The sequence below is a fragment of the Amblyomma americanum genome, chromosome 7, assembly GCF_052857255.1.
Source record: "Amblyomma americanum isolate KBUSLIRL-KWMA chromosome 7, ASM5285725v1, whole genome shotgun sequence".
NCBI classification, from domain to species: domain Eukaryota; kingdom Metazoa; phylum Arthropoda; class Arachnida; order Ixodida; family Ixodidae; genus Amblyomma; species Amblyomma americanum.
The window spans coordinates 45,090,506-45,104,629 of NC_135503.1; the positions used below are offsets into that span (position 1 = coordinate 45,090,506).

Here is a 14,124-nt window from a genome sequence, read left to right on the forward strand (position 1 = left end):
TGCCGATTATTCGAAGATTTTCAAATATCCACTTCTCGATTCGAATATGAATCAAATAACAAGCATATTCGATTCGTATTCGAAATTTCGAACAGTCGCACACCCCTAATTCTTTCATATCGCGAAATTCAAGATGTATACTCCGCCTGCACAAGCGAGAGATTTAATGTCTCTACATGCATCGGCACAAGCTGAGCAAATACGAAAGCTCCGGTAACGTCTTTTGCTCAGAACAAAGACCCAGCTTGATAAAGTTGCACGGTCTGGGCAGCATATAGTGATACGGGACGCGCACTTGCAGCTTGCTATCGTCCATACCGCAGCGGAAATGGCGCAAGCTCGTGGAGAAAGGACGCGCGAGTCATTGACATCTTTGGACATTGTTCTTGCTATATTTCCGTTATTTTACGTCGTTTCGTCGAATGCGCGCCGCGACTTTGCGATAGTTGCGCTTCCGGAGGCAAAGGAGCGACGGCAGGGCAGCAGCGCAGCAGGCACCGCCGGCACTACCGGCACCGCGTCGCCCGCATCTCCGCGTGACGTCAACGACCACATGACCTTCCATTTGGACGGATGTTTTGATGACGTCGTCAACGTGAGCAATAGGAATCCGCGATCGCGAGTTTGACAAGCTCGTAGGCAGCGTTGCCCGCTGCTGCTTTGGATCGTTCGACCGTTCTCGTGCTTTTTGACGCGCCTGGTTCCTTTTGCCTCGCGAGACAAACGCGTAATCAACCGCCGGGGAGTGCTTCGCCTCTTACGCGGACGCGGGCAGAACAATGAACGTCTACGTTCTCGTGAGCCTGGCCATTGTCTTTCTGACAACAGTCGTTGAGAATGGTACGTACAGATTTTCCTATTGTTTCAAAAGCATGTCTCCGACGTCGCGGGACCACGGATGGCTAATTTGGAGGCCAGTTATATTTCGGGGAGTACTCAAGCCCACTCAAGCGTTCGAGCGTACTCGCACTGACGGTTAAACGTTAACTGTTGCATAAAGTAGGGTCACTGAGCGATCCACCGACCCGTGTCGTTTCCGCGTGAACTGTTTGTGGCCGAACCCGATAGTCCAATTCATGTCACAGGAAAACTGCTTGTTATCAGATAGATTTTCGAGGAGCATTCCTTGTGACCGGACACGCTAAGAGCAGGCGTTAAGCCTTTCAGTGCTGCGGACGAACGCATTGCTTGAAACGTTTCAAGGCATAAACACTGAAGAAATAGCATTTGGTCATGACCGGCGACATGGGATTGACCGTATGTATGCTATAACTGGTCAGAAACTAATAATTCGCGCCCTTTCGGGCTGTCCGTGATTCTGTTTGCTTGCATGATCGTGTCTGTGCCCGCCCTCCAAAACTATGTTGTCGGCGAAGCTGTGACCCTGTTCATGATACCGAACTCGGCCACTCTGAACTTTTGCACCGATGTCGTCGTACACTGTTCTTAGTGTGAAACGATGTCTGCTAATGCATTTTTATCGATGATACATTGCCGGCAGGAAAAACGATGAATGGGCAGGTAGTCAGCGCTCGAACGCGGACGTACCAGAATGCGCGCGCAGCCTGTAGTATCAAGTTCCTAGGAGGGCAGTGCCTGGCAGCGCTAGTGAAAAAGTGCTGTGTAGGGAGTAGAAATGCCGAAGAAAATTGTGACACCATAGCAGTTCCGCGGGAGACAGTTAATCAGCGTTTTGCTTGTAAACTAACACTTCAAAGCAGGGGGAGTCTGGCACTTTCCATTCCATGTCAGTGCACGTTTAAAGCACCCCAGGGGGTAGAAATTTCCGGAGCCCTTTACTCACGGCGACCCTCATAGCCTGAGTCACTTTGTGGCGCTAAACCCCCGCATAAACCATTGCCTTTAGAAGTTATAAAATCACTTTACAAGAACATAAAGTATAAATTCACCGCATAAAGTACTCTTAATTAGCACATGAATTGTGCTGCTGGCTGATTTACCCATCTTTGCAGGCAAAGCTCAAAACTACCTGATAGTTCCTACTCTGTAAAGACTGGAAGAGTTGGAGAGCGTGTTTGTGGGCTGTCTTTTTGTGACTGTAAAAGCTTCGCATTATCTTTGGGAAGAAGTGTTGGAGTATCGCAAATTTAGACTCTTACAGCAATGCTGATTTGATGTTATCATTTGTTATCAAACAGAAGAAACAGCCTTCTAGTGCATAATGGCACCATGGTACAAAGTGCTTACCAAGGTTACAATCTCTGGTGACTGGTGTTTTAAGTACAAGCCATAGTACAGCCAACATTTTCAAATCCTTTTCTGTTGTCGTAGTATGTATGGAAGTGGTAGCATCAGTGAAGCAGACTGCCTTGTGCAAGTGTACACAGTGGGCACTTTGTGAACGTTGATGATACCTCAGAAGATTAATGACTGAATGAAATTGCCAAAAATTGAAAATCACCACCTGCTAACTTTACCCGACAGCCATCCTCTTTGCCCTCTTGCACACTCCCCAGGCTTGGTCCCACGCACACTGTTTACCTGACGTGCATGTATACATTTCGCTTTTGGCTTTCAGCTCTTGCCACAACATGCACACGAGAGGTGTTCGACATCACGCAGTACTTCACTTGTCCTGGACCCCTGGACATGCCCACAGAGCGCTACTGCTGTGGCACCAAGAAGTTCCGCTATTGCTGTGACCTGAACAACTACTCAGACGCCATGTGAGTGTCCTTGTAAAAAATCTGCCCCCTGATTTTAGGTAGGGTAGGTTAGGAAGTGTTTATCTGAAGCAACCAGCGGCAGTGAGTTCTGTTACTATAGTGTCACGTGTTGACATTTGCAGTGGAAGTACAGGAAGAAGGCAGTTTTTAGCTCAGTCCATTAAAGGGAGTTGTGAAATGCACTAGTTCAAGTTAGTAGGTCTGGCATGCTTACAAGTCTTGTTTGCAGTTAGTTAGACCTTTAGGCATTATTTCAAGGCTTCTTTGGTCAGCAAACATACACCTGGTTACCTCGCCTCTCACTGACCCTTCTGTCATGCATAACAGCTGCTGAGGTAACATGCAAGACAAAACTAACATGAAAGTGTGCTGGTAGTGTGCTTGTGCAATATAACCATGTGGCCCATCACAATCGTGAAGCCAGTTCATTCTGGGATTAGACTTCAGGGGACGTGTATGATTTTTGCTGGAGCAGATGTGCTTCTGAGGTGCTATGTAGTAAATGTACGGTCGGCAGCGAAAGATTGCGGGATGCGTGTGCTTGGGAACAAATTTATTTGCCGTGCTGCCGCGCAACACAATCAGTTGCCTGGTATCAATACCAGCTGATTGAGCATGCATATGTCTCATATTTGCACATATCAGGTGATTAGCCTGTGTGGCTTTGCTGATATAATTTCTTTTTCGTGCACCCACACCCCACAAACTTTTGCCACTGACTGTATCTGCGGAAATATATATTGCATGCAGTAAAGAACTTTAGGCTGCTCAGATTTGTCTGGAAACTTCTATATCAGTTGAAGGCCTTAGCAAACCACACCCTGACGCTGTTTTCCGAATGAACTTCTTTTTGTGAAACTTCCACTCAGCCCATCTCAGCACAGCCTTTTTGGAACACTGAGCTCTGTGATGTCTTTATCTTTGAAGTTATCTCACAATCTTTGCACAAATAGATTGCCTTTGTGTTCTAAGTTGTACCATCTTCCTTTGGAACTTGGCCTTTCCTTGTTTTTCCTGCCTCTTCCTTCTCTTCTCGTTGTGCTTTCCGGGGCTCAAGCTACAACCACGACTACAAAAACAAACAGCGAAACAAGTTGCTTAAAGCCATTCATTCCCCCAAACGGATTATCAGGTGATAATCACAGTGTTGTCTTTGGTGCTCCTCCTCTGCTTGGCCTATGTGTGACAATAACTGCAGCCGTGCTGGAATTCAGTGCTCCTTTGAGCGAGTTTGTTTCTGCTGCCCTGGCTTGTTGCTCTATATGTGTTCGTTCATCTGAAATTTCATGACACTATTTTTTGTGAGTCACTAGCCTTTATTACTGCTGCGCATTTAAACTTTTGAAAACTGCGGGAACAGGCAATGGTATTGAGAATATGATTTTTTACGTGGTCTAGAATTTCTCTCCTTCAGGTTCTACCAAGTCGGAGCTCTTGAAGCATGCCTGCATCCAAGCTGCTTTTCAGCGCAAGCTTCTGCCATGCCTCTCTCATTTCAGCGCTATGCGGGCAGTGTTCGCCTCGCCAAGACATTGACAGGCAGTTTGCAAGGCTTAGGCAGTCTGCGCTCTACTTTGTGGAAGCAGTATAGACAGCCTGAAATTGCCCTAGTATCCCATCAGGTTCAGCTTCATGAAACTTGATTGGTTTCTTGCTTCTTGAGCTGACTGCTATCAATTGGGAAGCCAAGTTCCCAGTAGGTCAGTCTTGCCATGCTCACTAACTGTTGCCACAGTGATAAATGGAACAAACTATAGGTACAACATTTTATGGCCACAAGACAATAAATATTCTCTCAGATGCAGTGCCTTAGATTGAAATTTCAGTTTTCATCAGCATTATTCAGTGACTAGATTGCATGCTTGAGGTCTGTTTCTAGTCTGTTCCGTTCAGCGTCTGCTATAAACTGCAATTATCTGAATTTTCTGCTGCAGTGGTGGCAGTGGTCAGATCGCTCATGCAGAAAAATCTTGATGATTGTTGAGGTTTGCTTCTCTGGTTCGCTTGCTACTAGTTTTTGTGCCTCTTGTTGCCATTGTTGCTTTGCTTTCAAAAATGGTGCATATGCATGGGAGGGGACTGGCCATACAGGGAAGAATTGAAAACCTAGCATCAGCGAGCAGAGTTTAGAAGAAAAAAACTGCAATAGAGCGTCAATTTCCCAAACCGAAGCAACCACAATGCGAGCCTCATTCGAAATATCGCTTAGAGGTGCATTGTCTGAAACAGTATGCGTGCCAGGCTTTTGTGTGCAGCCTTTTAGTCGATTGCCATTGCTACTACTAGTAAAACTGCATAGAATGGTGTTGCATGCTGTAGTACTTGCTCAGGTGCTTTCATGTCATATGAGTGACTGGAAAGGTTTTATTTCCTTCCGTTGTTCCGCACAGTGGCGGCCAGACTCGTGCAATCTAGTGACTGTTATTTTGTGTTAGTGAACTCTTGGCTGCAAAATGTTTGTCCTTCTCCTGCCTCATTGTAGGTTTATACTTGAATAGTGGCTCACTGGCATTTCAGAAGTTCGCTGTGCTCACAGTAGAAAATAATTTTTCTTTTTTTCTTTCACCTTCTGACCCATGCAGCAAGTCCGTAGGAGTGATCATAGGTGTCATCATAGTGATCATCATTGCCCTGGTGGTGGTGGTGATTGTGTCCTGCTTCTGCTGTAGCTGTTGCCTGCTGGCCAGGCGGAGACAGCAAAGGGGCCGAGTTATTGGTAAGTAATGATGGCAGCCATGAGGCATTGACCTGTGAAACTGATGGCCACATAACTGATGGCATGTCAATAAATCGCTGTTGGTAAAGTTCTCATGCTGAACATGTCACAGATGTGTCACTTCTCTCTCAACCTTTCTTTCCCTTTCCTCTCGATATGGATGTGTTGCTGCATGCACACGACATCTGATCCTTAGCCATCATTTCGCATGTTTTCCTTTTGTTCTTACTGCACATTGCGTTTGTTAGCACCTCTGCTCTTAACGCAATGAAGTTGCCGAGAAACTGGTGCACAGTATTGCAACATTGTGACAAAAAGCCATAGCACCCACCTATGTTATTGCACACACACAGTTGCTATGGCAGACTGACAGATAGAACCCGTTTTAACAACACAAAGCACCTCGACATTGGGGCGACAAAAATTTTCTTCTGCAATTACTGATGCAGTAGCGTTGAGTGCATTTAACAGTCTTTCTTTTGATCAGGATAGAAAACTGCAGAAAATAAAGAAAAACGTGTTGGGTTTACTGGTTCATAAGCATCTCAGGCTGTCATGTGCCATAAAACATGAAAATTGACACAAAGCTGCTTCTCCTAGTGTGGTTGCCAAGATGACATTTCGTATACAGTAGCTGACGGGTAATTCTGACTCCAATAATTCGGAATTGCAGGATATTTCGGACCACGATGAGGCACCGTCAGTCGCCCCATAGAAGCGCATACATATTCGCGACGGATATTTCGAACTTCAAAAGTCTGAAAGTTCGATTTTTCGGACTTATTTCAGTCGCTTGCGGGCCAAAATCGGCCATCTTATCGGCTTTTCGCCGGCGCAAAAGGAACCATCTTGGATTGAGGTGGATTTACGCTGCAATTGGATTGCCTTGACGTACTTTCGGTACCTCATTGTTGCCAGTAGAGGTCCTTGCGATCTCTGACACTTTGAGGTGGCAGCCGGATTGTCATCGCCGTCAACTTGCTTTTGTTGCCGACGTTGTTGCGGGCAGTTATCCCTTGTCCCATACGTTGAAAATTGGCTTTTAGGGAAAGGAAATTGTGCAGGAGCTATCTCACATCTCGGCGGGAAGGGATAAAGGAGGAACCGAGAGAAGAAATGAAGAAAGAGGTGCCATAATGTAGGGGTCCGGAATAATTTCGCCCACCTGGGGATCTTTAACGTGCACTGACATCGCACAGCACTCAGACGCCTTTGCGTTTCGCCTCCATGGAAACGTTGCCTCCGCGGTCTGGTTTCAAACCCGGGTACTCCGGATCAGTAGCTGAGCGCCCTAACCGCTGAGCCACCGCAGCGGGTCTCATGCGTTCGTCATTCGCCATTTCGTCGCTTCAGTTTCTCTGACCACGTCGACCGAGTGGCGCTCAGTCTTCGCGAAGTTACATCCATTCGCCGTTTTGTTATTGCGTCCGGTGGTCCCACCGCTTTGAACAAAAAGTGCCTTATCTTTGCGTGTGTTTGACGAGCGGTGTGGTGCACACTCGTGTTGTGGACAACATGGCCCCGCCGGGTCCGTCAAAGAAGCGTGGGAAGTATTCCAACTAAATGCGGTGACCTTGCTGTCTAGCGTGTACAGTGAAAGCACAACTTTGGCGCAAATACAGGCGCAACTCGTCGCCAGCAAGAAAAATTTTCCGCAAGGTAAAATCGGTGACATTTATCAGCCGATTTCATCTCAATAAAGTGATTTTTTTGTACTTCTCGGATTTTTCAGACTGTTCGATTATTCGGACCATATTTCGGGTCCCTTCGAGTACGAAAAATCGGTCAGTGACTGTAATTAGGTTGTTTGATTTTCAAGTTGTTCACCCTTTTTAGGACGTGGCCCTACTTGCTTGAAGTGTGTGGGAAACAAAGGGGAAACAAAAAAGTCTTCAGTATGCATGAGCACTAACCAAAAGTAATAGCTGCTATTAATTCAATAGCTGCGCTGCTTAGAGTTACGGAGACAGACAGTAACGGTTAAGCGCATTCTACTGACTGAAGAAATCGCAAGTGCTTCTTAGCTCTGTTATATTAAAGTGTTGCAGTCAAATGGGTCGTCATTGGTGGTCATGGCCCCTATGTGCCTAGATTACTTTTTGGGCGTCATGGAGACATTTTTCCCCCTTACCCCCTCCCTTCCTACTGCTTTCACTATGCTGACATCTGTATCAACAGCACCAGTGTTTTAGTAATGGCTGTGAGTCGGCAGCCTGCGGTTTGCACTGAACGCAACAGGTGTTTCTGTGCACAAGGTTGCACCCAGGCTGTTCGTGGCGTCTTAGTGAACCTGCTATCTGGTGCTTACTGGTGATCCTTTTTTTCTCTGCGAAACCAGGCGGTGGGCAAGCAGCCACGGCAGCTCCGGCGGCACAACCCATGATGCAGCCTTCAGTGACTCCGTACCCTCAACAGCCATACCCGCAGCAGCCGGCCAGCTACCCTGTTCAGCCAGCACCCATGGGACCTGCCATGCCTGCTCCTGGCTTTGGCTACTATGCCTCGCCCTACGGAAACCCACCGCCTTACACGGACAACGTGATGCCCGTGCAGCAGCCACCACCAATGCAGCAACCTCCATACAACCCTAGCTACCAGGCCAAGTGAAGGGCCAACTTGACTGTGCGTGCATGTGCTGCAAGACGTTGGAACCGCGGACTGGTGTCAAGGATGGTTCCCAGGCAGGTGGGCTGTGCATTAGCGACAATGTTTGGTTTGCATGTGATGTCACTTAGGTTTGGCTTGCTGACTTCGAAAACTTGAGGTGCGATGTGTTGTTTCACTTACTTTTATTTTTGTCAGGTGCTTATCTGATGGACAGAGTCAATTGTTTTAGTTGTAACCACGTTCCACAAACAAAAATTGCAGAAGGATATGTGCAGTTCGAGAAACATTTTCACCAAGTTTTACTTAATCTTGGTGCAAAATGGCTCTTAAGTCTTCTTGGAATCGTGTAATTAATACCCAGAGAGGATCTTTTCCTGGAATTCGTGACGCATTCAGAGCATGACTACTTTCTGCTGGTATAAACATTTGCAAAGAGTGGTGGTAGACAGACTCTTCTCAAGCGTTTAATTGTGGCATTACAAACCAGGCCTTGATGCTGGTGACTTGTGATTGCGGAGAACACTTTAGGAGTTCTAAAATGCACAGCTAGCTGCACTGGTGTAGCAATGCTGCAGAAGGCTGTACTCGAAGTAGCACTGTCTTCATATTTATTTTTCTTGGCACTGGAACTTGCAGTGTGTGGTACTTGTCAGAAATTCCTGCTTGAGAATTCAGTGTATGAACCTCATCTGTTTTAGTTAGTCAGTTGTGACATTAATGAATGCTTTAGAAAGTGCGACTCAACACTTTGTTCGTCAATGGCATTATGTGCTTACATTTTATGGATACGAGCAGTGTGTGGTATAACTGTTATGTGCAGGTTGTACATTTTCAAGGAGATTCCTTTGCATCTTCACTGTGTTGGTGGACTTTAACTTGAGGCTGCCTTTTCAGGAAAGCTGAAGGATGTAGTTCTGTCAAGTTGGACAGTCATACAGCATATCTACAAGCTGTTTTCTCACCATCTCACAAAGTGGGTTAATCGGCAATCAGGATGATCCATGGTAACTTTTGTGTTCAAGCATTGAGGCACACCTTCATCATTCCAGAAGAAAACTGTCGTCCACACAACTTCCATAATTCGTGAGGACTGTTACTTTTTTGTGGGTGAGCAGGCACAGAAAAACTTACGTGGGAGTGAAGACAAGGTTAAAATTGGAAGTCTTAGTGATGATGCCACAAACTCCTCACTGTTGATGGCAAGTGTCATATTATCTGGCAATGTGGGATCAGTCTCATGTTGCATGATGAAAATTGGCAAGTTCTGCAGGTCTGCCAAATGTATCTTGTGTCTACAACACAATCTTCAGGTTTAGGTTTGTTACTTCTTTGGCTGGTTTGGTACTGCTATGGCATGGCACAGTGCAACATGAGATAAGTACAGTTAGATATTCTGTTCTGCCCTAATGTGAAACGAGGCCATCCATGAAAAGTAATATTAATGCAGATCACTCAGTTTCAACATAAGTCGTGTATCTACCTATGTCTATTGTTGTCACTTCTAGTTCAGAATCTGTTCGGAATTTTGTTCGTTGCAGCTGCAAAGCTTGACTATTTCAGTCTCCTTGTGTTCACAGATTAACAGTCAGATTTCTTCCCAAACTTATGTACCTTATTCTGCTTGCTCTGAAAGCATCCCGTGTCATGCAAGTCAGGCTATGGTTTCAAGTGGCCATTAAAACTGCTGCTTACTACTCCGTTTCTGTGCCAGAAAACTGAAAAATACTCTTTTGGAAGTGTCTAGGCTTGTTGCTCACAATACTACTACTATGTTTGTTTCAGTTACACTACACGTGCCGAGCCATAAATGCATGTTCCTAGACCTGTGTGTGATGTGATACGTGCAGCACTCAACAGGTGGTTTGTGCCTGCTTACTGATGCCTTGTCTGAGAGTTCCTGTCTGCCATTTAGTTTGAAGCCTACATAGCGTATATTTAGTTTGAAGCCCCTGGCCGAAGTTTAATTGCTGCTGCTCTTAGTTTTGTCAAATGTTCGGCATATACTGTCAAGGTGTGCACATGCTCTTTAGAAAGGCTTGTTGCCACACTTTGCTGTCGCTGACTAACTGTGCCTTTGACATGTGTTTGGCAGTTTGCATAGCATAGATTACGGCAGTAGTAAAGGCTCAGTTGCATGTGTTGATTCAGTTGTTTATGCATGCTTGCAGCCTAATGCACTGTATTGAGTGGAAAATTTCTGCCATATGCTATTGAATACCTAACATACCCTGCTGTTATGTTTTACCTCAGCAGTGCCAGTTTTTTTGTTGCTCTCTCTTTGTCTTGCTACTTCTGTGTAACATGTGTATGGTGCATGCATAGGTAGGCACTTTGACCTTTCTCTACCTTTGTTTTCGTGCAACGACCTTGTATGACAAAATTGTGAGAAAAGTGTTTGGAGCCTTTGCCTACACACAAAAGGCCTACATTTGACTTATGCACATTTTATTGTGTAATCCTGGCATGTTTGCAGCCAAATTTTAATTCTCACTTTTTTTTAGCACAGACTGTTTTATGTTGTGTTGGACACACCAGATCACATACCTGTAGATACTGGTGCGTCGGACCAAGTGGCAGGTATAAGGTGATGGGAGAGGCTACTTGCTTCGTCGACATTGGCTGCTAGTTGCTCCACCTGGTTTGTTTGTTGTGGTGTCATACGTTTTGCATTATCAGTGCACAGAGACAGAAGAATGGCTGAGCGGTGTTGGTCTTTGAGTGGCTTTTGGATTGAGTCTTACGCTGCCGCTCTTTGTGGCAGTACAATGTAAGAATGGGATCTGTTTCATTTCTGTGCCCAATTCTGCCACAGAGACATACAGAATGGTTCCGACTTGGCAGTGAACTTGTTATTTTTCATTGTTTTGTCTGCAGTTGCTCTATTTGCTCTTACATCAAGTGGAGCTCCCGTTTTGTATATAAGGTGTGTGTGTGTGTGTGTATGTGGTATTGTGCGAGGCAGAATTACCAAACGAGCATGTACATCACTCTGTACAACGATGCTGTACTGTCCTCGTTTTACACGTTGCTTTCATTAGGGGACAGTCTACAGCGTAAAGAGCAGTGCGCTTTCCCCTCTTTACTTTTGTTTTGCGATTGGCTACCGTTTTTAGATGCTTTGCCTGCGGAATTTAAGTGATCGATTTGTGTTTGGCCACTTATCTATAAGTTGTTGAGCTGACTGGTCAGTTTGACAGAACCTATTTTCTACTCACCATATGTGTATATTTAACTTAGGTCTTACCATTTAGTTTTTGCTGTCACATTATAACAAGGTCTTCAAAGCCTTTGCTAGTCAAGTTCTTACTGCTTCTCTGTTTTTGTAAGTTTTCTTGGCTGCAAATTGGTACTGATTTGATGAGTTATTAGAATTGGTTTGTAAACTGTATTAGTCAGCTGGTAACTATTTGTGGATGTGAAACTGGGGGATGTCAAAAGTACTGCAACAAGAACAAAGAACAATAACATACTATGTGCCATTGTGCCAGTTAAATATACACTCTGTAGATGGGGCATAGAATTTTTATCAGCCTTATTCACATTACCTTTGTCAGTTACCAGTGACTGCATTGTACCTTCCACTTTCTAAACGTTTGTGTTCAAAATGCCAATTTATGTCACACTGTTGGTCTTTGCTCCAATAAAATTCATATACAACAATTTTAGAATTCTCTCATTATACTAGTTTAAGCACTTACTATATAATAGAGTTCTGAAAGTGATTTTGGTCCAATAGTTACAATCCAAGCAAAAAATTGCTAGTCACAGTGCATTGGTTATAGTGTGCACTTAATAATGCTTGTTTATTCTATTACTTTACGCCACATACCATATACTTATAAAATATATTCAAGGGAAAACTTTTCAGTGCTTGCATTACACAATGAACCAACAAAGTACATGGTCTTGTTCCACTTCAGTGCACATAAGCCCGGGGCTGACAGACACGTAGCTAAATATTAGGCAGGTATACGGCCACAATTATGCAGTAGAACTGCACTTATTGATTGCATTTTGCATTTAAATAGTCAATCAGCTGCACTTTACAAAACTGAAGTCATCAAGAGAAAGCAATGCCATGCCACAGCTCTTCATAAATTCTGGACCCAAGTGCCAAAATAGTGCTGATTGCACAATTTCTAAAGTGAGTCTATTATTGCAAAGAAGGAAAGGTGCAGTGACTTGCACTGTGTGTGCATCTCAACCACACTGTAAAGGAAGAGCGCAAGAGGCATTGTTGTGGAAGTCTGTGGATAAATTTTTACCACCTAGGGTTCTCCAACGTGCATAGATATTTCATAGTGCACAAACGTTTTTCGCATTTTATCCCTTTTGAAGTGCAGCCACTGCGGTCGGTATTTCACCCCTTGCGCTCGGCAGCTGAATGCTATAACCTCTGAGCCAACATGGCAGGCACCATTATCATAAGCAGTATCTGCTTCAGATTGTGATTTTTATTAATGGGATGTACATGGTAATAATGAAACACAGTAGCTGAACCTAAAAGCAATGAATGTAGATTCTTTGCCCTTACAGTTGTCTTCAAGTACCAAAAATGTCCCACTGATGGCCAGAAAAGTTTTTTTCATTTTTCTCTGCCCCCTTACCTTCACTGAAGTATGCTGTGTCGATCACAGCACTGTAACACACAGCCTAGAAAGAGGAGCAAGCATATTTTGGCACTCCCATTGTAACTCTAGTCCACCTGCTGATGCTTATAAGCATAAGCTTCCATGTTGTGTTGAAGCCACAGATAGCATGCGTCAGCCAACTTGGCTATGCTGAGAGCATGTAGATGCTTCTAATTGTTCTGAATGTGGTCTCAAGTTCGTCGCAGCCTAAGTGGCTGATGGCAGCAGTTATTAGTCGCGGAGTAGGACAACTGCAGCGCCGCCTGGGTAGTGCAGGTTGTCTAACAACACACTTGACAACATTTGTTATGGTAATGGGTGCAGTGTAGTGGCCAGCAAATTATGATTGCAACACAGGTGAACCTTCTCAGAGTTCTTTATGGGGAAATGGACTTTTTGATGAGTGGTAATAAAGTAGTGCATTCTGACGCACAGCGTTTTCCTAAACAGCAAGTAAGCAGCTTGCAAGAACATGCACGTGCCCACATTACAAATTAATATATCCTTAGCTTTCTTGTTTGAAGTCAAAAGACAGGTAATATACACTCCTTGGCAATACCTGCTATCATCTAGGCATTGTAGATGGCTTACAAATGTATGGTAGAATATAAGTAAGCACTACAACCTGTTTCCAAGAGCATCTCACCCTTTCTTTTCTGGTAAGCTGAGTTGAGGCTGGCATACCTGTCATTTGCAGCAAGAAAATACTCAAAGATAAACAAAATCACAGCTGCGCTGGACATCAAATAAAATTTCTAACTTGATTGGCTGCAAGCCTTTAAGCAATAATTCAATCTGTTAAGTGGCTGTGTTGAATTGAGACACATTTCTGAAGTAAAAGGCCAAGGTACAAGCATTCCCTCATTCCTTGTTAGTGAAAAATTATGGCCTAATAGGTAAGAAAACCTAGTTGCCCTTTTGTTGGCTGAAAAAATACAGTTCATAATTAACATATTTCAAGGAGGACTTAAAAAATTGTTAAAAGGCATTTTCCTTCAGCTTAGTACTGTTACTCATGATGGACATTAGAAAACTGCGAAGACGTGTTAACTGACAAGTTGGCTAACTTCTGAAATATTACAATGTAGAGATTTAGCTTACCATTATTCATAGCCATATCAGTGTTTTGAAAATATGCTTCTAGTTGACTCTGTATAGCAATTCATTCTGACTCTAGTGGTGCAAAAAAATGGGTTTCAATTTTGGGCTTGCTGGGCTGTTCGCATCATAACGAAAAGCACTGCGAAAACATAGAAGAGAAACATAAAAGGTGGACAGGACTGGTGCTGATCAGTGCCAGTTTTGTCCACCTTTTATATTTGTCTTCGTGTTTTTGTGCTGCCTTCCCGAACGAAGCAAAAAACAAAACTGGCTGGCCGAAGCACACACACATCTGTGTCATGTCACTTGGTGACAAGCATGCCACATGCTCTTTCCCCATTAATCAATTGCGCCCAGCCGTCAAGAAAAGGAGCATGTGACA

The 14,124-nt window shown here is 44.4% G+C and overlaps 1 protein-coding gene across 2 annotated transcripts; it reads left to right on the forward strand.

The window, feature by feature from the left end:
• The first annotated feature begins 583 nt into the window (after positions 1–583).
• Positions 584–11,670, forward strand: LOC144099007 (uncharacterized). 2 transcript variants are annotated; one of them, XM_077631998.1, is made up of 5 exons: positions 584–840; positions 2,540–2,687; positions 3,745–3,819; positions 5,270–5,403; positions 7,742–11,670. In XM_077631998.1, exons 1-5 carry the CDS (start codon positions 780–782, stop codon positions 8,008–8,010), a joined length of 687 nt encoding a protein of 228 aa, XP_077488124.1. In that variant the 5' UTR covers positions 584–779; the 3' UTR covers positions 8,011–11,670. The 2 variants fall into 2 exon arrangements, with proteins under 2 accessions (XP_077488124.1, XP_077488125.1); XM_077631999.1 differs by lacking the exon at positions 3,745–3,819 and having other exon boundaries at positions 592–840.
• Positions 11,671–14,124: the final 2,454 nt, after the last annotated feature.